We start from the raw sequence: 22984 nt of genomic DNA, 5'->3' as shown, positions 1-22984 counted from the left end.
AATATTTCACAGGAGCACCCTGAGGGTGTCCTATCTGGTGGCATCATTGTTTGGTATGGTAGCTGCAAAGCATCAGACTGTAAGTCTTTATAGGGGGCAATCAAAATGGCCAAGAAGATTTCCTCTATTAGGAATGTTGCTTAAATGAGCCTCAAAGAATTTTTGTGCACCCTTTCCACCCAATGCACAGGATCATTGACTCACTACCATCAAGAAGAAGGCACAGGAGCATCAAAATCAGGACTGCAGGCTGGGAAATAGCTTCTTCCCGCAGGCTATGAGATTGATGAGCGGTATCTCTGTAAATGAGTATTTATATCTATTTATTTAAAATTATATTTTCTTTGTATATATGTGATTACAGGTTGTACCTCTCTTCTCTGGCACTCCGTAGTCCGAGATCTCCCATTAACCGGCACATTTGAATCTGCAGTCGATAGTACACACTCCTTACAGACAGTTCCCCAATCGCTGCCGCTGTAAAGGCGTTGATAATTTACCCTTAGGGGTCAGTTTCTGTTTTCTGGCAATGGCCAGGTCTCAACATCACCGGATTAAAGAGGCGGAGCCTGCATTATGTTCTGTGTATTATGTCTGGATGTGTAGGCACCGTGGTCCGGAGAAATGCTGTCAGTGATAATGAACTTGAACTTGATATCTTACATATCTGCTTGACTACAGCAAGTGTCTCATTACAGTCTTCTTGCGTACATGACAATATACTGATACAAAAAGCCCTGTAACTTCCACCTCTGTGGAACTTTTTCAGGTATCTCAACTACAATAAAAGTACCTTGTTATCATAAAGGAATGGAGGAGATCAAGCTGCCCCTCCAGTATATCCTATAAAATCCAGCGAACCTAACTTCAAAATTAACCATTGATCAAGCATTGTTTATTGAAGGGCCTAGTTCCATTATTCAAGCTCTGCCCTCTGTATTCAACCTCCCGAACAAAGGCATCATGAAGATGAACAATCCTGATGAAAAGTCTGGTCATACATGCAACCCTATCACAATACCTCACAGATATCACTCATCTGAACCACTTGAACCCCAAACGTAGCATGAGCCACACCACTACCTTTACTGGTTCTAGCGTAACCGTGAAGGCATCTTGAAGGGCGTAGCAGGCCAGCCTCCACATTTCATCAGTGAACACGGGCCCGGCTGTAACCAGGACATACCTGAAAAAGTCACCAACAAAGGTAGAAGGCCATTAGTGATGTAAAACAAGAAAATGTAGTCAAGTTCAACTTGATTGTCATCTGGTTGTACTTGTACAACCTGACGAAACACCGGTCTTCGGTTCTCGGTGCAAAACACGCAGACACACAACCAGACATAACACATGTACAGACAAACAATACATATGCGGGACAAATATACATATATACAAATAAATATATACTGTTTAATAAATAGTAGAGTTTTGGATGGTTAATGTCAGCAGTTTATTTAGTCGTTCACCGTTCTCACTGTCCGTGAGAAGAAGCTGTTCCTCAGCCTGGTGGTGCTGGCTCTGATCCTCCTGGATCTCTTTCCTGATGGGAGCAGCTGAAAGATGCTGTGTGCGGGGTGGAAAGGGGTCCTCAATGATTTTGCACCCCTCTTCAAACAACGATCCCAGTGGATCACATGAATAGAGGGGAGGGAGACCCCATACATCAAACTCATACATCAATCCATCTTATTGTAATTGCCAATTAGGGAGATTGGGGATAAATGAAATTACAAGAGGCCCTTTCAACTAGGTCATACTGACCACCAAACACCCATTTAAAAAAAAATCTCCTCCCCTTTGTGCTAGGTTCTACCACCGACCCATCTACATTAATCTACAGTGGCCAATGAACTTACTGACCTGCATGTCTTTGGGATGTGGGTGTAAACCAGAGCACCTGGGGGTAGCCCACACACTCCACACTGACAGCACCGGAGGTCAGGATTGAACCCAGGTTGTTGGAGCTGAGAGGGAGAGGCTGTGCCACCATGTCTGTCCAGGATTTTCATATTTTTGTTTCATTGCATGAGGTCATTTAGTGGCTCAGGAGCTGGTGCAGGGGTTCAGATTTCTGGATCATTGGGATCTCTTCTGGGGTAAATCAGACCTGTACAAAAGGGACAAGCTGCCCTTGAACTGGAGGGGGACCAATATCCCAACCCTAACCCTAACCCTGGCGGCCAGGTTTGCTAGAGCTGTTGGGGAGGGTTTGGCAGGGTGGTGGGAATCAGAATGAGAGTGTGGAGATTAGGGAGGAAGAACACCTAGACTGGAAGGAAGGGAGGGGACAGAACAAGAATATAATGAAGGAGGGAGGAAGGTAAAGGCTGTTGGTAACAAACGGAGTTTATGTGGAGGACAGTCTCTCAAGTTCATATATTTTAATGCAAGGAGCATTGTAAATAAGGAGGATGAGCTGAAGGCATGGATGGCCACATGGAAAAACGATATTGTGTCCATCAGTGAAACTTGGTTGCAGGAAGGGCATGTTTGGCAGTTAAATATTCCAGGGTTCCATTGATTTAGGCATGATGGAACAGGGGGGATAAAAGGTGGAGGAGGTGCATTGCTTATTAGAGAGAACATTACAGCAGTGCTGTGGCAGGAGGGTTTGGAGGGATTGTCCAGCGAGGCTATTTTGGTAGAAATGAGGAATGGCAGAGGCATGAATACATTAATGGGAGTGTATTATAGACCATCAAATGGGCTGAGGGAATTAGAGGAGCAAATCTGTAAGGAAATTGCGTTGCGTATGTGTGTAATAAACATAAGGTGGTAGTTGTGGGAGATTTCAACTTTCCGAACATTAACTGGGACACCCATACAGTAAGAGGATTGGATGGGGTAAAGTTTGTAAAGTGTGTTCAGCAAAGTTTTCTGAATCAATACTTAGAAGAACCGACTTGAGAGGGGGCAGTATTGGATTTCCTACTAGGGAATGAGGTAGGTCAGTGACAGAGGTTTGTGTTGGGGAACAGTTTGTGTCCAGTGATCACAAAACAATTAGTTTTAGGTTAGTAATGGAAGAGAATAGAGATGGGCGAAAGGTGGAGATTCTTGATTGGAAGGAAGCAAATTTCGAGGAGATGAGAAAAGATTTGGAGGGTGTGGATTGGGATAAGATATTTTCGGGGAGGATGTAACTGATATTCAAAGGAGAATTTCTGAGAGTGCGGAGTTGGTCTGTCCCTGGTGAGTATTAAAGGAAAGGTTAGAAGCTGTAGGGAGCCTTGGTTTTCAAAAGATATTGGGAATTTGGTTCAGAGGAAGATGGATGTGTACAACAGATATAAACAGCAAGGAATGGGCCAACTGCTTGAGGAATATAAGGAAAGTAAAAAAATCTTAAGAAGGAAATTTGAACGGCTAAAAAGAAATGTGAAGCTGCTTTGGCAGAAAAAGTAAAAAATAAATCAAAAGGATTTCTGAAGGTACATTAAAAGTAAAAGAATAATGAGGGATAAAATTGGACCCCTTGAAGATGGTGGGGGGGGGGGGGGGGGTAGGCACTGTGAGAAGCCAAAGGAGATGGGAGAAATTTTAAATGATTTTTTTTCTTCAGTATTCACAAAGGAAAAGAATATTGAGCCAGATGAAGTGAAGAAATATGGTTGGGAGCTCATGGAGAATATAAGAATTAATGAGGAGGTAGTGCTTGCTATATTAAAAAAGATCAAGGTGGATAAATCTTCAGGTCCTGACAAACTATTCCCTAGGACCCTGAAGGAGGTTAATGAACAAATTGTGGGGACGTTGACAGAAATACATTTTAAATATGTCACTGGCCACAGGGGAAGTGCCGGAGGACTGGAGGGTGGCTCATGTTGTTCTGCTGTTCACAGTGTAAACATGTAAACAAACAAAACTCTAAATGGACATTGAATCCAAACAAACTGCAATACAGACAGAACAAAGGGAAATCAATAAAGTGCACAAGTAAGAGTCCTTAAATGAGTCCCTGATTGAGTTTGTTGTTGAGTCTGATGGTGGAGGGGGAGCAGCTGTTCCTGAACCTGGTGGTGCGAGTCTTGCGGCACCGATACCTCTTTCCTGATGGCAACAGCGAGAACAGAGTGTGTGCTGAGTGGTGTGGGTCCTTGACGATTGCTGCTGCTCTCTGATGGCAGCGCTCCCTGTAGATGTACTCAATAGTGGGGAGGGTTTTGTCTGTGAACATACAAACTCCTTACAGACAGCGTGGGATTCGAACCCAAGCCCGGTCCTGATCGCTGGCACTGTAAAGGCGTTGCGCTAACCGTTATGTCAACCGTGCCGTGCCGCCCCCTAATGAGAATCTCAGGCTGGCCTACCTGATGCAAGAGCAGCCCACCCGGGAGATGGTTTCTGTGGGTTCCGCAATGCAGGACACAAGCAGCTTGAACAGGTCTTTTAACATGATGTTGATGCTGTTCTCGTAGCCAATGTCTGCGCAAGGAAAACAGGCAGAGAGCAGACAATGACACATAATGTTTACACCATGGCCTGTGTAGACGATAGCCAAGGTCAGTGTGGTGAAACCCACCTAAGGGGCTGATGGCAGTTCCCCATGATCAACCCTTCTGTTTATAGAAAGCATTTGCATTTACAGTAAAAAAAAACCCAGTATCTGGTACATGTGGGGATTGGTAGACGCCAGGATGCTTAAGGTTGCAATTTGCATGATTGGCGAAATGACCCCTCAGGAGTGCCAATTTTAAACTTTCTTATTTATTTTCCGCAAATTTTTCGCCGGTGGCTTGAATTCCAGAAAACGAATTCTGTTATATCAGGATGTCCCAAAATACATATTAGCAGTTAAAATCCTTTTTAAATGCCATCTTGTGCATGATGGGGCAGCCATTTTATGCACAGTAAGCTCCCACAATATTGGAGATCAGGATCAGGAGTAGTGGTATCCCTTACCTCGACTCTGTTTTGCCCCCCCCGGTCTAGTCCTTCCCATCTACATCCGCAAGACTTCACGTGCCCTCCATTACTTCATCAACTTCCATGTCCCTGAACGTAACTGCCTAATCTTCACCATGGACATCCAAAAGCTATACACCTTCATCCCCCATACCAAAGGCCTCAAAGCCTTTTGTTTCTTCCTCAACAACTGACCCAACTAGTCCCCTCCACCACCACTCTCCCTCCGGCTGGCAGAACTTGTCCTCACTCTCAACAACTTCTCCTTTGACTCATCCTAGTTCCTCCTGGTCAAAGGGGTAGCCATGCGTACCCACGTGGGCACAGCCATACCTTCCATTGGAGCGCTTTCATCCCTAACGTCGAAGTACTCGAGATGGCAGAGGTCGACAGCATCGAGTCCACGCTGCTGAAGATCCAGCTGCGCTGGGTGGGTCACGTCTCCAGAATGGAGGACCATCGCCTTCCCAAGATCGTGTTCTATGGCGAGCTCTCCACTGGCCACCGTGACAGAGGTGCACCAAAGAAAAGGTACAAGGACTGCCTAAAGAAATCTCTTGGTGCCTGCCACATTGACCACCGCCAGTGGGCTGATATCGCCTCAAACCGTGCATCTTGGCGCCTCACAGTTTGGCGGGCAGCAACCTCCTTTGAAGAAGACCGCAGAGCTCACCTCACTGACAAAAGGCAAAGGAGGAAAAACCCAACACCCAACCCCAACCAACCATTTTTCCCCTGCAGCCGCTGCAACCGTGTCTGCCTGTCCCGCATCGGACTTGTCAGCCACAAACGAGCCTGCAGCTGACGTGGACTTTTACCCCCTCCATAAATCTTCGTCCGCGAAGCCAAGCCAAAGATTGGCTACATGAAGCAACCCATGCTACAAGCCTACACAGGCAAGACTCTTCAAATGTGCCTCCACTACATCAATGACTACTCTGGTGTTCCCTCTTGCGTTCCACAATGAGCTCATGCAATTTGCTGTCATCTTTCAGCATGACCTCAAATTCACTTGGTCCATTTGTCGCCTTTCTCGATCTCTCTGTCTCCACCTCAGGAGATAAATTCTTGGCAGACATCTCCAAACCCATCAATTCCCACAGCTACCTCGACTGCTCCATCGTGTCTGCTCCCAGGAAGAGGTCTTCTATGCGAAATCATCCAAGATGTCAAAAAACGTGGCTGCCCCTCTACTACCCTCAACTTGTCCCTCACCCATATATCTTCTATTACCCACGCATCTACCCTGTCCCTCTCCAGCAAGGTCAGTCAAGTCAAGTTTATTGTCATCTGATTGTACCAGTACAACTCGATGAAACAGCCTTCTCCGGTCCTCGGTGCAAAAACACGAAGACTCACAACCAGACATAACACACATGCAGACACTCCAGTGATCCTCTCTGCCACTAATTGTCCTGTGGATTGACTTCCGATCCATTTCTCTGCGGCAACTATACCACGCTGTGATGCAGATACAGAGCCCCTCTAGAAGGTTGACATCATGGTGGCCGGTAGCCTTCCCTACATCAGTTTTTTCAGGAAGTGCAGTCACTGTTGCACCTTCCTGACAAGTGAGGAGATGTTGTCCACGATAGGTCACTAATTAAGTGAACTCCAAGGAACTTGGTGCTCTCCATTCTCTCCACTACAGAGTTGTTGATGTGTAGTGGAGGGTGGTCATTCCTGGTCTTCCCAAATTCCACAATCATCTCCTTGTCCACGTTGAGACTCAGGTTGTTGCTTTCGCACCATTTCATGAGATTTTCTTTGTAGAGTGACTCATCGTTGTTGCTGATGAGGCCAACGACTGTTATGTCATTTGCAAATCTGATGATACTGTTGGAGGTGGATCTGGCGATGCAGTCATAGGTCAGTAGTGTGAACAGGAGCGGGCTGACTCACAACCCTGAGGTGCGCCAGTGCTCAGTGTGACGGTGTGCGATATTCCGCTACCACCCCAGACAGACTGTGGTCTTTCCGTCAGGAAGTCCAGGATCCAATTACAGAAAGGGGCGTTGAGTCCCAACAAGGACATCTTACACCAGCCTCTGGGAAATGATCATATTAAATGTCGAGCTGAAGTCAATGAACAGTAGGCTGACGTATGAGGCATCATTATCCAGGAGGGCAAGGATGGAGTGAAGCGACAAGGCTTTAGCATTGTCTGTGAAACGGTTTCTTCTGTGGGCAAATTGAGGTGGATCCAATGTCTCTGGAAGGTGTGCTTTGATGCATTCCATTACCAGATGCTCGAAGCATTTCATAATGGTAGAGGTCAGTGCCTGTTATTGTTGCCCTCTACAACATGATCCCACCACCAGGCATACCTCCACCTCTCCTCCCCTCTCTGCCTTCCATGACTCTCTCCATGGTACCTCATCCACTCCTCCCTTCCCCCCAATCGCCCCCTTGGCACCTACTCCTGTGACTGCAGGGAATGCTACACTTGTGCCCACACCTCCTCCTTCACCACCATTTGAATTTCTAAACGGTCCTTCCAAGGGAAGCAACTTTTCTCTTGTGAATCTGCAGGGTCACCTTCTGCAATCAGTGCTCCCACTGTGGTCTCCTCTGCCTCCCAGAGACTGAATGCAGATTGGGAGATCACTTCATTAAGCCCCATCGCTCTGTCCACTGAAACAGTGGGGATCTCCCAGTGGCCATCCATTTCAATTCCCTGCTTCATTCCCTTGCTGACATGCCCACCCAGGCACTCTGCCAGATTGAGACCATCCGCAAAATGGAGGAACTGCACCTCATATTCTGTCTGGGCAACCTCCAACCAGATGGCATTAATATTGACCTCCAGTTTCCTTTAGTAGCCATCCCCCTTCCCATCTCTCTCTTGCCCAATCCCTGTCTTCTTTCTTCTATCTCTGTCTCTCTATCTCTGCCTTTCTCTGTTTCCTGTCCCCCAGCTCTGCATTCACAGAGCCACACCCCCCTGGCTCTCAGTTCCGTGGAGTGGGACATGAACCTGTAACTTTCTAACCTTGGACAGCGCGGCATCCACTGAGCAACTTCCCATCTGAATCTAAACTTGCCAAGAGCACATACGTATAGTGATCTCATTTCATTGTTATATGCACCTGCTGTTGGTAATGAATTCTGATATCAGCCCATTGGGCTTAATCTGCAGTAACTTCATTGAGGAGAAGCACATCACTGGCAGTGTAACCAAGACAACCAGACATTCTTGGCTAATTCCACCATTCTTTCTCGCACCGGCCCTTCAACCCCTGGATCCACCTATTGCTGGACAGCTCCTGCCACTCCCCTCCCCTTCTCCTCTTCATACTTGCCCCCCCCCCCCCCCATTTACATCCTTAATCTTGATACATGGACTCAACCTGAAATGCTGAGTGTCTCTTTCCCTCCCCAAACACGGCTGGTCTGATGAGTTCCTCCAGCCATTTGTTTTTTTCCCCCCCTCCATATTCCCACATCTACACTCTTGTGTCTCCAATCACGATGAGTTGTCTGATTTTGACGTTCCAACATGCATACTTACACATGTAAGCAAACTGCTACCTGATTGGATGAAACAGTGAATGTGCTCCATCACCAGTTCTGAGGACAGACCAATAGCGTGCTTGAAATTGGCAGCTGCCACCTCCCAGTAGGACTGATCTCCATGGTTACGCTGAAGCCACAGGGACATGACCGGAAGGAGGAGATGGACTACAGCAAAAATCCCAAATCCGGGCCCTATAAAAGGTAGAGAAAGAGCATTCATTTTACAACTGGGCTAAGATTTGTTATGGTTTTAATGAAACGTCGAAGCCCAAATCCTGACCAAGTTTGACTCCTGCCACAGGTTTACAGAGAGTGCACCAACATTTCCTCAAAAGACTAAAGACATTTGGCATGTCACCTGCCTCCCTCTACATGTGCATCCTATTAGGGTGCATCACTGCATGCTACGGGAACTGGTCCACCAAAGACCATAAGAAGATATAGAGGGTTGTGACCATGACTCAGCTCATTAATGGATTGTTTTTTACCAAAAGGCAACAGAAGAAAGAACTCGTCGGAGCTGCATTCTGTCTGAAGTGGAACTTGCTGTTCTAGGAGGGTCATGTGGTTTTGCAAGCAGAGAGAGCAAAACAGGTTTTCTCTCTGTGACAGAAAGAGAAGGGGACAGAGATCAGTTCTACAGATTTACAGTTAGCAGCAGCAACTGGAACTGGAATAGGACAAGCTGGCAAGCTTGTGGAAAACCCCATTTGGAAGATGGGTTGTGAGTGCTTAGTTCAGCCTGGTCAAAGCCCTTGTGGTTCATGCAGGAGGAGAGGTCTGGCTGTCTAATGTTTCACTTGGAAGAGAAACGAAAAAGGCACTCAGTGGTGACCTGAAAGGAAGAGGTTATCATCTGGAGAATCATGAGGGGGAGGTTTATTCAGCAAGACACTAAAGTGGGTGATGGAAGTAAATCAGTTGTGGATATCCTGGAGCAACAAATCTCTTTCTGAAAACTGATAAGAAGCTTCTTGAGTGGTAACCATTTACCTTTCAAGCACCAAAGTCTGGTGAATGTTATAAACGTTAAATTCTTAGTAAGTCGGATTGCTGTTTTCGTTGTGACCAGACGGCTAATACCTTTTTGCATGCTGTCTGGCTTTGTGATCGATTGCAACAGTTTTGGAAGGGCATTCAATCTATATTTAACAGTTTATATAATATTTGTCTTGTATTAGATCCTGGTATATTTTTATTAGGGAATATGCAATCATTAATTGATTTAGGCCTACAAGATTATCAGATTTCTTTTATCTATTTAGCTTTAGCTGTGGCCAAGAAATGTATAGCTCTTACTTGGAAAGATAGAAATATATTAACTTTAGATAGGTGGTATTTGGAGATGAAGTTCTGTTTGACTCTGGAAAGGAAATCTTTTTCAATTCAGGATAGGGTGTCTTTTTATAGGTTGAAGTGGACTCCGTTTGCTAAATATATGCATTTAAGTTTGATTTAAATATGTTTTTAAGTTTGATATTTTAGTATTGATAATTTTTTTTTGTTGTTAGTATTTTTATTTGTTATGTTTTATTTTTTTTGTGTAAGTGGGTTTTTTTTATATATAATATTGTTGATTTTATTAACTCTTCACTCTTTATTTGGGGGGGTTCGACTAACTTTAAGCTAGGTCATTAATGTTGTGTACTAATTATTGGGGGGGGGGTTTAGTTTATTTAGTCTGCCGATGTAGTATTGTAATTTTTATAATCTTATGTTTAATCTTTTTACTGTAACTTTTTATTTTATTCATGTTATAAAATCTTAAATAAAATTAAAAAAAAATGTTAAATTCTGTGCACAGTATAAGAATTGTGTGCAACAAGTGAACTTGGAGGAATGAGAAGTGAGATTGGACTGTGAATCAAAGCATGTTTCTGAACTTACACACACATTACACACATGTGCGCTTAGAATTAGAAGAGGGTTAAGTTAGGTTAGTTAAGTCAATAGTGATAGGTTAAAGTGTGATTCTGTTTTGATGTTTAAAGATAATTAAAAGCAACTTTTGTTTCAGTAACCATTTGTCTTGGTGAATATCTATCACTGCTAGGTTTTGGGGTCCTCTGAGCTCATAACAATAGAAAAGGAAGATGGAGGGACGATGTGAGAAAAAGGACATAATAAAAGTTGTTTGTAAAGATAGGGGCAAACAACGAATAAGAAGTGGGAAATCTCTGAAATGCATATACTTTAATGCTAGGAGCATTGTAAGGAACGTTACATGAGCTAAGGGTATGGATTGACACTTGGCAGTATGATGTGGTAGCGATTAGTGAAACATGGTTGCAGGAGGGATGTGATTGGCAGCTAACTATTCCTGGATTTCGGTGTGATAGAATTGGAGGGGCAAGAGGGGGTGGTGTAGCATTCCTTGTCAGAGAAAATATTACAGCGGTGCTTAGGCAGGATAGATTAGAAGGCTCGTCCAGGGAGGCTGTGGGTGAAATTGAGGAATGGGAAAGGGGTAGTTACACTTATTATAGACCACCTAATGGGGAACGAGAACTAGAGGAGCAAATTCGTAATAAGTACAGGGTTTTGATTGTAGGAGATTTTAATTTTCCACATATAGATTGGGAAACCCATACTGTGAAAGGGCTGGATGGATTGGAGTTTGTAAAATGTGTGCAGGATAGTTTTTTTACAGCAATACGTAGAGGTACCGACTAGAGAAGGGGCAGTGTTTGATCTACTGATGGACAATGAGATAGGGCAAGTGACAGAGGTATGTGTTGGGGAGCACTTCGGGTCCAGTGATCATAGTTTCATTAGCTTCAATGTAATTATGGAAAGGGATAGGTCAAGGCCTAGGGTTGAGGTTTTCTATTGGGGTAAAGCTAGATTTGAGGAGATGCGAAAGGATTTACAAGGAGTGGATTGGGACAATTTGTTTTATGGGCAGAATGTAGTAGAGAAATGGAGGTCTTTTAAAGGTAAGATTTTGAGGGTACAAAATCTTTATGTTGCTGTTAGGTTAAAAGGCAGGGTCAAAAGTTTGAGAGAGCCATGGTTTTCAAGAGATATTGGAAATTTAGTTCGTAAAAAGAAGGGAGACCCACAATAAATATAAGAAACAAGGAATAAAAGAGATGTTCGGAGAATACATTGAATGTAAAAGGAATCTTAAGGAAGAAATTAGAAAAGCTTAAAGAAGGTACAAGGTGGCTATAGCAAACAGAGAAAATATATCCAAAGGGTTTCTACAAATAAGTTAATGGTAAAAGGAAACTAAGGGATAAAATTGGTTCCTCAGAGAATCAGAGGGAGCCAAAAGAGATGGGGAAGATCTTGAACAAGTTCTTTTCTTCAGTATTCACTAAGGAGAAGGATATTGAATTGAGCGGGATAAAGGAAGCAAAGAGGGTAATTGTGGAAAACGTAGTGATTAAGAAAGAGGAAGTACTGGAGCTTTCGAAGCATTTAAAAGTGGTTAAGTCTCCAGGTCCCGACGGGATTTTCCCCAGGACCTTGAGAGAAGATAGTGAGGAAATAGCAGAGGCTCTGACAGTGATTTTTCAAATGTCATTAGAGACGAGTATAGTGCCGGAGGATTGGCATGTTGCACATGTGGTTCCTTTGTTTAAAAAGGGTTCGAGGAGCAAGCCTAGCAATTATCGGCCTGTACGTTTGACATCTGTGGTAGATAAATTAATGGAAAGTGTTCTTAGAGAGTATATATACCAGTATCTGGAGAGACAGGGTCTGATCAGGAACACCAAAAATGGGTTTGTGCGGGGAAGGTCATGTTTAACCAATCTTGTTAAATTTTTTGAAGAGGTGACTAGGAATGTTGATGAGGGAAAGCAGTAGATGTTGTCCACATGGACTTCAGAAAGGCCTTCGATAAGGTTCCGTGTGGAAGGTTAGTTAGGAAGGTTCATGCGCTAGGTATTAACTTTGAGATAGTCAAATGGATTTAACAGTTGCTGGAAGGGAGATGCCAGAGAATTGTAGTGGATAACTGTTCGTCAGGCTGGAGACCAGTAACAAGTGGGTGCCTCAGGGATCTGTATTAGGTCCATTGTTGTTTTTCATATACATTAATGATCTGGAGGATGGGGCAGTAAATTGGATTAGTAAATATGCAGATGATACTAAAATAGATGGAATTGTGGATAATAAAGAAGGATTTCAAAGATTGCAAAGAGGGATTTGGATGGCTTAGAAGAATGGGATGAAAGGTGGCAGATGGCGTTTAATGCTGAGAAGTGTGAAGGGCTTCATTTTGGAAGGAATAATCAAAACAGGACATACATAGTAAATGGGAGGGGATTGAGAAATGCAGTGGAGCAGAAAGATCTAGGGATAATGGTTCAGTGTTCCCTGAAGGTAGAGTCTCATGTAAATAAGGTGGCCTTTATAAATCAATGTATAGAATTCAGGAGTTGGGAGGTGATATTGAGACTGTTCAAGGCATTGGCGAGGCCAAATATAGAATACTGTGTGCAGTTCTGGTCACCGAATTATAGGAAGGATATCAACAAAGCAGAGAGAGAGTGCAGAGAAGATTTACAAAAATGTTACCTGGGTTTCAGAATCTAGATTACAAAGAATGATTGAGCAGATTAGGTCTTTATTCCTTGGAGCGTAGAATGTTGAGGGGGGATTTGATAGAGGTATTTAAGATTATGAGTGGGATAGATAGAGTTGATGTGGATAGGCTTTTTCCGTTGAGAGAAGGAGAGATTGAAACAAGAGGTCATGAGTTAAGGGTAAAGGGGCAAAAGTTTAGAAATAATGTGAGGGGGAACTTCTTCACTCAGAGAGTGGTGGCTGAGTGGAATGAGCTTCTGGGAGAAGTCGTGGTGGCAGGGTCCATTTTGTCATTTAAAGAAAAATTGGATAGGTATATGGATGAGAGGGGAATGGAGGGTTATGGGCAAGGCGGGGGGGTGGGGGGTAGGTGGGACTAGAAAGTACTTGGTTCAGTACGGACTAGGAGGGCCAAAATGGCCTGTTTCCCTGCTGTAATTGTTATTTGGTTATATAGAGCTGGGAGTTTTCTCTTTGGAGCGTAGAAAGATGAGAGGAGTCCTAAAGATGTCTACAAGATTATGAGAGCCATAGATAGGTGGACATCCAGCACCTGATTCCCAGTATAGGAATAGCAAACACCAGAGAACATGAGTACAAGTGAAGGGAGGGAAGTTTAGGGGAGACATCGGGTAAGTTTTTTTACACAGACCGTTGTGGGTGTCTGGAATGCCTTTCCCAGGATGGTGGTGGAGGCTGAAACATTAGGGGCCTTTAAAAGACCCTTAGGCAGGCACATGGTTGGAAGAAAAATAGAGGGGTTTAGTATTTTTTTATGGAATATATGGGTTGGCACAATATTGAGGGTTGAAAGGCCTGTGATGTACTGTAGGGTTCTATGTCCTAATACTGACAGGATGCTGGTGTGGGCAGCAGGAATTATACTGCTGACCAAAGCACTTACCTCAAGGATATAAAATATAGTTTGTATATTTTATTTACTCACAATTGTTCTTTCCCCTCCTCAGATCCCCTTCGCCACTTATCGAATGACTCGCCACTATGCAATCTTAGACTGCAGGCAGGGGGAACGCTCCCCCACCACTCCTCCACTTCTCCACACTCTCCCTCCACCAGTCGATGGACCGCAGAGTGCATTTACGTTAAAAGTGTGGATCTGAAGTCCAACCGACACATTTGGGCCACCCAAGAATCATTAACACAGGCATTGAGTTTAGATAAACCTATAAAATGTAGGAGAATTAGGCCATTCTGCCCCTCAAGCCTGCCTCTCCATTCGAATCATGGCTGAATCAGTTTTCCCTCTCATCCCCATTCTCCTTCCTTCTCCCTATCACCTTTGAAACTCTTATCCATCACATGTGTAAATAATCTCAAGGGGAAAAATGTTTCATCCAAAGCTTCAATGAAGGAAAGGTAACAGGTTCTAGGATAGATGAAGGTGGAAAATGAGGTTTTATTTTGGCAGACATTACTTGTGAGGCCCAAACACAGCAAGATCCACAAAAAGATGGCTTCAAAAGTGTTCTAGAAGTCTCTTGCATTGATCCATCAAATTGTAATTTGCACATTTCAATTCCTGTGTCAGCCACCTGCCATCTGAAGTACATATTCAGATAGGGGCATTTCCTGGACCCAAGTAGAGGAATGTGGTGAGAAGGGGAGTGCAGGTGGAGGGAGGGAAAGGATGTGGAGGTGGAAAAATCTGGCCGGGAGAAACAGGGGTGGATGGAGAGAGAGAGAGAGAGGGAGAGAGAGAGGGAGCGAGCAAGAACAGTGTGTCTATACCTGGCACTTTGGTGACCTCGCGCAGCAGCTCAAACAGGAGGTCCAAGGTGGGGGCCTGATGTTGGCGGGGGCAATTGGAGATGGCGGTGGTGAGCTGTTCCAGCAGCAGGATCCAGACTTGAATCAATCCTGAACAGAACAACAATGGTTAATCCCATTAGGAGGGGTTGCTTCACTCTGTACAAACCACACACCTCAGGAAAGGAGAATGAATGTTAGAAAGCCTTCCCCTCACTATGGCACTCAAATTCCATATATTCATTGGTGAACTGTTGGCAAAATAATTCTCAAGCTGTAATACGGAGGATCATGTGTGTCACATGATATGACCGACAGGTTCCGAGTTGGAAGTCACCTCACCTGTCAATCAAGGTCAGGCTCCTCCCACAGATTAGCGCAGACCTGACCATTGGCCCCTTTAATTACTAACCCACATCTGGGCTAGCCTCCCCAGCCGAAGGTGTTACGCAGCCCACCAAGTCTGAATCAGCTGCCTCTTATTCCCCTGGGACAAACCTGATCTCCATTCCAGGTTACGAACCATGGGTGAGGCTGGGTGGGGAGCTGCAGTACAGTACATGTAGAGATCACTGTTATTTTAAGCCTAGTTCAGTAAAGAGCCATGCCTGAACTGTACCGAGGGGTGGCAGCCATTTTATTGTAATCCTTGACTGTAAAAGTATTTCTCCGCAGCTGTTGACTCCTGATGAGATTGTATTTTGTGTGTGTGTGTCACTGGGTTAGTGTCACCCCCCCTTCCTTTAATTACTACTTTATTGTCAAAAGCATTATTGATCTGGGTTCACAAATACTAACAACCACAATATTGTAGCTAAAACACCAGAAAATTTGACAAAAGCAACGACGATAAAACACCAGCAGTAACGAAAACAACAGCGGGCGCTCGTGTAACATGCAGACAAAACCACGTGGTTTGAAGCATCGCTGTAATTGGGTAATAGTAACAGCTCTGATTGGAGGATCAAAAAGTAATCGAGTTAACCAACTATAGGGATAGTTTTTATTAAAAAAAAAACATTACTGCTGAAACGTTACACAAAAATTTTATAGACAGTCATTTTAATGTAACAGCGTCACCCGGTGGGCTCCGCACTCACCCAGTGACCTGTGTGTGCGTGTGTGTGTGTGTGTGTGTGTGTGTATGCGTATGTATTTGTGTGTGTGTGTATGTGTGCGTGTGTGTATATGTGTGTGTGTATATGTGTGTGTGAGAATGTATGTGTGACTGTGTAAATATATGTGTGTGTGTGAGAGAGAGAGAGAGAGAGAGAGTGAGTGACTATTATCCCTATTGCAACTTCCCTATGCATGTGAATAAAGATCACTGTTATAATCAGCCTGTGTTCAGACTCGATGCTCTTTGGACCTGTCCAACTTGTTTTTCCTCACTTAACACAAACCATGTCCTTCTAACAATCACACAGAACGAAACATTTGGATCGTTTTTGGTGTTTAAATAGTGGCCAATAAAAAATATTGTGAAATACACTACAAGGGTAAACAAAAAGAAAGGATTTGCTTTCAATGTTATTACCATTGCTGTGCCCTCATTTCAATAATCTCGGCAGTCCCCATGGGCCAGATGCACAACTGAACCGAATATATAACAACTGCAGCTACAGGAGCTGGGAATCCTGCAGCGACTAACTCAACTCCTTACAGAACAGCACTGAAAAACAGGCCATTCAACTCTTCTGGTCTGTGCCGACCAATAAAACAAGCTGGTTCCACTGACCTGCTCTCGTTCCATTACCCTCCAGTCCTCTCCTATCCATGTATTTCTCCAATTTATTTTTAAAACTCAAGATTGAATCTGCATTCACTACATCAGATGGCAGCTCATTCCACACTCCCACCACTCTCTGAGTGAAGAACCTTCCCCTAATGTTTCCCTTTCAGCCTAGAGCTGTGACCTCTCGTATTTATCTCCCCCAATCTCAGTGGAAACATCCTACTCACATCTACTCTGCTAAACTCCACATAATCTTATAAACATTATGCATGAAAGTTGTTCTATAGTCTAAAGTTATATCACTTGCCTAGATAGACACAGCTTCAATAACACTCAAGCGTATCAATAATTCTCAGGATAAAGTTGCAGACTTGACTGGTATCTCACGGACCACTGTAAACCCTCCTCCCACTGCTTCATAATATTCTTCTTCTTTGGCTTGGCTTCGTGGACGAAGATTTATGGAGGGGGTAAAAAGTCCACGTCAGCTGCAGGCTCGTTTGTGGCTGACAAGTCCGATGCGGGACAGGCAGACACGGTTGCAGCGGTTGCAGGGGAAAATTGGTTGGTTGGGGTTGGGTGTTGGTTTTTTCCTCCTTTGCCTTTTGTCAGTGAGGTGGGCTCTGCGGTCTTCTTCAAAGGAGGTTGCTGCCCGCCAAATGCACTGCAATTACACACCAGGCTACTCCAACACCACCTCCTAAATCCACTGCACCTCCCATCAAAAGGGTTAAGGGCAGCTGGTACATGGGAACAACACTTCACATTCTCACTCATCAGAAAGGTGCAACAGCGACTGCACTCCCTGAGAAGACTGAAATGGGCACCGTCAAGTCAACCTTCTACAGGATCTTTATTGAGAGTGTCCTGGCTGGCTGCATCACAGTATGGTATGGTTGCTGCAGAGAAATAGATTGGAGGTCAATCCACAGGTCCACTGGAGTCTCCCTCCCCCACATCCACGTCATTTACCAGGATCGTTGTCTGAAGAGGGCGCACAAAATTATTGAGGACCCCTTCCACCCCGCACACAGCAGCTTTCAGCTGCTCCCATTGGGGAAGAGATCCAGGAGGATCAGAGCTAGTACCACCAGGCTGAGGAACAGCTTCTTCCCATGGGCAGTGAGAACGCTAAACAACCAAAAGAATGTTCACATTCACCGTCCGAGACTCTCATATTCATGAAATAATATTTATTTATTTGTTTGTCCTGCATATGTATTGTTTGTCCGTAGGTGTGTTATGTCTGGTTGTGTCTTAGTGTTTTGCCTGAGGACTGGAGGCCGCTGTTTCGCTGGGTTGAACTTGGACAATAAACTTGACTCTTGCAGGTTCCTGAACCGCATGCGACACACAGTCCTGAGTTCACAATCTATTACTGTTCCCTTTTAGTCATTGGGTATAAATCCAGGTACTCCCTATATAATAGAACGGTGGGAGAACCTTCATCGGTGGTTCAAGAAGGTGGGCAAAAAAATACCGGCCTTGTTAGTGATATGTGTCCCCTGCCAATAGAACAATAAACGAGCATCTTTTCCTGCCTCAGGATGTTCCGGACCCTGTGTAATTCAGAGGGCCAACTGAAGTGCAGACACTGTTGCAGGTGTTGGAAAGGCCAGCAGAGCAAGATCCCACAAACAGTGTGATATCAACCTCGACCACAGGGGTCAGTGCTAGGCCCACAACTGTTCATCATTTACATTGATGACTTGGAGGAGGGAACAAAATGTGGTGTCGCCAAGTTTGCGGATGACACCAAATTGAGTGGAAGAGCAAATTATAATGAGGATGTGGAGAGTCTGCAGAGGGATAGAGTTAAGCTGGTCGAGAGGGCAAAGGTCTGGCAGATGGAGTACAATGTTAGTAAGTGTGAGGTTATCCACTTTGGCAAGAAAAATAAAAGAGCTGAATATTATTTAAAGGGTGAAAAACTACAGCATGCTGTTGTGCAGAGGGACTTGGGAGTGCTTGTGCATGAATCGCAAAGAGTTAGGCTGCAGGTGCAGCAGGTTATTAAGAAGGCAAATGGAATGTTGGCCTTCATCGCTAGAGGAATTGAATCCAGGAGTAGGGAGGTCATGTTGCAACTGTACAAGGTACTGGTAAGACCGCACCTGGAGGACTGTGTCCAGTTCCGGTCTCCATATTTGAGGAAGGATCTACTGGCTTTGGAGACGGTCCAGAGGAGGTTTACTAGGTTGATCCCTGGGATGAAGGGGTTGACTTATGATGAAAGATTAAATCGTCTCGGATTGTATTCGCTCGAGTTCAGAAGAATGAGAGGAGATCTTATAGAAACATATAGGATTATGAAGGGTATGGATAGGATAGATGGAGGAAGGTTTTTTGAGCTGGCCGGGGAAACTAAAACGAGAGGACACAGTCTCAAGATTTAGGACAGAGATGAGGAAAAATAGTTTTTCCCAGAGAGTAGTGAATGTTTGGAATTTTCTAACCAGGGAAGTGGTTGAGGCTGCCTCATTAAACATATTTAAAATTGGGTTAGATAAATTTTTACATGATAGAGGAATTAGGGAATATGGGGAGAAGGCATGTAGGTGGAGTTAGGTCCTAAATTAGATCAGCCGTGATCGTATTGAATGCCGGAGCAGGCTCGATGGGCCATTTTTGGCCTACTCCTGTTCCTACTTCCTATGTTCCTATTTAAGAGGGAATTAGATATATTTCTTCAGTATAAGGGAATTAGGGGTTACGGAGAGAAGGCGGGGATGGGGTACTGAACTTTAAGATCAGCCATGATCTCACTGAATGGCGGAGCAGGCTCGAAGGGCCATTTTTGGCCTACTCCTGTTCCAACTTCCTATGTTCTTATGTTCTACTTCAAGCGTCAGCCTGACCCCCAGGAGGGACTCACCCAAAGCTTCACAAAGAGCTGCTGTGATCGAGGAACCGAGTGCCTCTCAGATAATAAAGAATTGCACAATCGTGTATGCTGCACTTAAAGAGAAAACTCGACGAGAGAAATTTTCCTTTAAATCAAAATGGATAAATACTGGAAGAGCAAGGGCAGTGGTGCTCATTGTGTTTTCCAAAGGTCAACACTGACAGCAAGCTTGGAGGCATTCTGTGTTACCATTAGACCCAGTACAAAAAGTATTAAAGTACAAAGAAAGCATGAAATAGAATCAGGATTAGAGATGAGGGCAAGAAGGGCTCCCAAAGGGCGCTGAAGGCTTCCTGATCGAGTCAGAAGTTTGGATCTGGAGCTCAGGTTGCCGATGGATCGAGCAGCAGAGTATGAGGCTACAGAGGCTGCGGGAGCGCTGGGGGAAAATCCACGGACACTCGGCGGCTCTGAATAGACTCTAATTTGCTTCTCTTTCTCTCTTATTTTAAAGGCGTCGGACAACACTAGTGGTGACACTTTGCCTCCCTTATGGCAGGCAGAAGGAAATTACGTGTAATATTACTTGTTCTGCACTATTACATGACAATGAAGGAATCTTGAATAGACCATCCATCCCTGTATCACTGCTCTTCCATTCAATAGGATTGTGACTGATCTTTTATTTCAGCACCATTTTTAATCCCTCAATTTCCTTAAGAACCTGAAATCTATACTCAGCAAATGTATCTTTACAGCCGGAAGGACAGGGATAGCAAATACTGGAGGTCATTTGTACAAAGTGAAGGGAGGAAAGTTTAAGGGTGGCATTCGAGGTAAGATTTTTTTTTAAAACGCAGAGAGTTGTGGGTGCCTGAAATGCATTGCTGGGGTGGTGGTGGATGGTGAAACAATCGGGGCATTTAAGAGACTCTTTGATAGACACATGGTTGAACAGGGTTACGAGCTGGGAGGGTTTAGGTATATGTACAACATTGTGGCCCGAGGGGCCTGTACTGTTCTGTAATGTTCCATGTTCTAATTCCAAACGCCTAAGAAATTTCTCCTCATCTTTGCCCTTAATGTAAGCCTGGGCCCCCTGGCTCTAAGCACTCAAAGCCAGAAAGCCACATCCCCGTAACTGTCCTGAAAGAGCTTTTACACATTTTAATGTTGCTGACTTTCAGTTGTCTGAACGAGACGAACAGCGGTATGGTCTGACTGATCACGCAAGAGGGGCTAAGGTGGCAAAGTGTACAATGTCTTTATTTAGCCATTCGGCCATTTTGTATCAAGAAAGCACGTCAGCAGCATTTTGAAATGGCGCACATTACAAGTCCCTCCTTGCGCGAGTGAGAGGGACTCAGCAGAAATGGTGCATCACAGCTCCTGATACTCAGGTTCGATCCTGGCCTTTGTCCACCTGCAATGATTGCTCACCCTCTCACGTCCTAAGTAAGATGGCAAAGAGAAGCTGAATAGTCACGGTCTTTTCCCAGGGTAAGGAAGTCCAAGACCAGGGGGTGCAGACTTAAAAGGTGAGAGGGAAAGATTAAAAGAGAAGCTGAGGAAAGATTTCTTCACCCAGAGGGTGGTGGGTATCATTGAAACATAGAAGATAGGAGCAGGAGTAGGTCATTCAGCCCTACGAGCCTGCTCCGCCATTCAATGAGATCATGGCTGATCTTAAAGTTCAGTACCCCATCCCCGCCTTCTCTCCGTAACCCCTAATTCCCTTATACTGAAGAAATATATCTAATTCCCTCTTAAATAGGAACATAGGAAGTAGGAACAGGAGTAGGCCAAAAATGGCCCATCGAGCCTGCTCTGCCATTCAATACGATCATGGCTGATCTAATTTATGACCTAACTCCACCTACCTGCCTTCTCCCCATATCCCCTAATTCCCCTAAATATATTCAATGAACCTGCCTCTACTGCTCTCTGTGGCAATGAATTCCACAGATTCACCACCCTCTGGGTAAAGAAATTCCTCCTCATCTCGGTTCTAAATGGTTTGCCTATTATCCTCGAACAATGGCCCCGGGTTCTGGAATCCCCCACCATTGGAAACATCCCATCTGCATCCATTCTGTCCAGTCCTGCCAGAATTTTATATGTCTCTATGAGATCCCCTCTCAATCTTCTAAAGTCCAGCAAGTACAATCTCAATTTTCGCAATCTTTCCTCATAAGTTATTCAACTTATGAGGCTATCCCTCGAGCTCAAGGATAGTGGCCTTCGATCCGTTGATTCACTGAACGAAGACGCCTGTGTGTGTATTTGTTTAACGTGTGCTTGATGTTGCATTCCAAGAACCACACGACACTTCACAAATCAACCAATTAGTTCCAAGGGCATGGAAACCACGACGGTTGGAGCTGATGGATTTGTTGCAGCCTTCATCCGCTTTCAAGGCCTGCTGAGTTCGGAGTCACTTCAAACGCCTGCTCCACTGTTGAGGTCTTGGCTGGATTCTTCTTTGTCAGGGACCTCACCCTTGATCTTACCGCTGTGGGTGGCCCGACCAGGAGCATCGCTCCAGATGGTATCGCTCTCAGGATCTCAGGACCACACAGGCTTCTCCATCACATCAAGGTGACAATCCACTTGCGGCGGTGGGTATATGGAACAAGGGGCTGGAAGGGACCCGGTTAGCATAGCAGTTAGCGCAATGCTGTTACCACCAGGGTTCGAATCCCACACTGACTGTAAGGAGTTTGTATATTCTCCCCGTGTCTGCCTGGGTTTTGTCTGGGTACTTCAGTTTCTGCCCACCCTTCAAAAAAGTATGGGAGTTGTAGATTAATTGGGTGTAATTAGGTGGTTCGGGATGGTGGGCTGTTACCATGCTATATGCCTAAATTTGTTTTTAAAAAGAGGTGATGGAGGTGGGGACAATTACAATGTTTAAAAGACATTTAGACAGCTATATGGATAGAAAACATTTAGGGGGGGTGAAGGGCCAAATGCAAGTAAATGGGACTTGTTCAGGTAGGCAACTTGGACAACAGGGATAAGTTCTGCTGAAGGACCTATTGCCACGCTGTATGACTCTAAAGATGTACAAAGTGAAAGGAGGAAGGTTGAGGGGAGACATCAGGAGTAGTGGGTGCCTGGAGTTTATTGCTAGGGATGACAGTAGAGACTGGAACATTAGGTGCATTTAAGAAAGTTCTAGACAGGATGAAATAAAAATATAGGTTACAAGGTAGGGAGAAACATGTATGTTGGCACAACATTGTGGGCTGAAGGGCCTGTACTGTGCTGTAGTGTTCGATGTGCACTGTAAATTGCGCCTTGGAGTAGAATCTGGGAGGAGTTGTTGGGAATGTGTGGAGAATAATATGGGATTAGGGTAAGTGGTGGTCAGCATGGATTCAGTGGGCCGAGAGTCTGATTCCATTCAGTTTGACTCCATCAACCAGAACCTTTTCAAACGTCAAGCTGTTCTGAAACAAAAGTAGGCTTCCCACCTGTGTCATCATCAAACTCGCTGAGGGTCGTCTCGATCCCGTCCTCGCTGCTGATCGACCTCTCCAAACCTTTGAAAGGCAAGCTAGTGAACTGTGCCCCATGGAAGATTGGTTTCGAAGGCATCTTGTAGATCTTGGCAAGTAACTAAGCAGGGGAGACAAAAGCACCAGAACAGTCACATGACGGGCACCGGTCAAAGA

The 22984-nt window shown here is 44.7% G+C and overlaps 1 protein-coding gene across 1 annotated transcript in view; it reads right to left on the bottom strand.

Annotated features, from left to right (window-relative positions):
* The window catches only part of arfgef3 (ARFGEF family member 3), a 197729-nt gene that overhangs the window by 28810 nt on the left and 145935 nt on the right, over positions 1–22984 (bottom strand). Inside the window, exons 41-45 of the mRNA XM_069936112.1 lie at positions 22784–22928; positions 14710–14838; positions 8440–8616; positions 4314–4428; positions 1084–1186 (exon numbers count right to left, since the gene is read on the bottom strand). Of these exons, the coding sequence (XP_069792213.1) occupies positions 1084–1186; positions 4314–4428; positions 8440–8616; positions 14710–14838; positions 22784–22928 (669 nt within the window). The remainder of the gene's footprint in view (positions 1–1083; positions 1187–4313; positions 4429–8439; positions 8617–14709; positions 14839–22783; positions 22929–22984) is intronic.

The sequence above is a fragment of the Narcine bancroftii genome, chromosome 4 (assembly GCF_036971445.1).
Source record: "Narcine bancroftii isolate sNarBan1 chromosome 4, sNarBan1.hap1, whole genome shotgun sequence".
Taxonomy (NCBI): domain Eukaryota; kingdom Metazoa; phylum Chordata; class Chondrichthyes; order Torpediniformes; family Narcinidae; genus Narcine; species Narcine bancroftii.
Note: the sequence above shows the minus strand (reverse complement) of the source record. Positions and strands in the feature narration are given on the sequence as shown.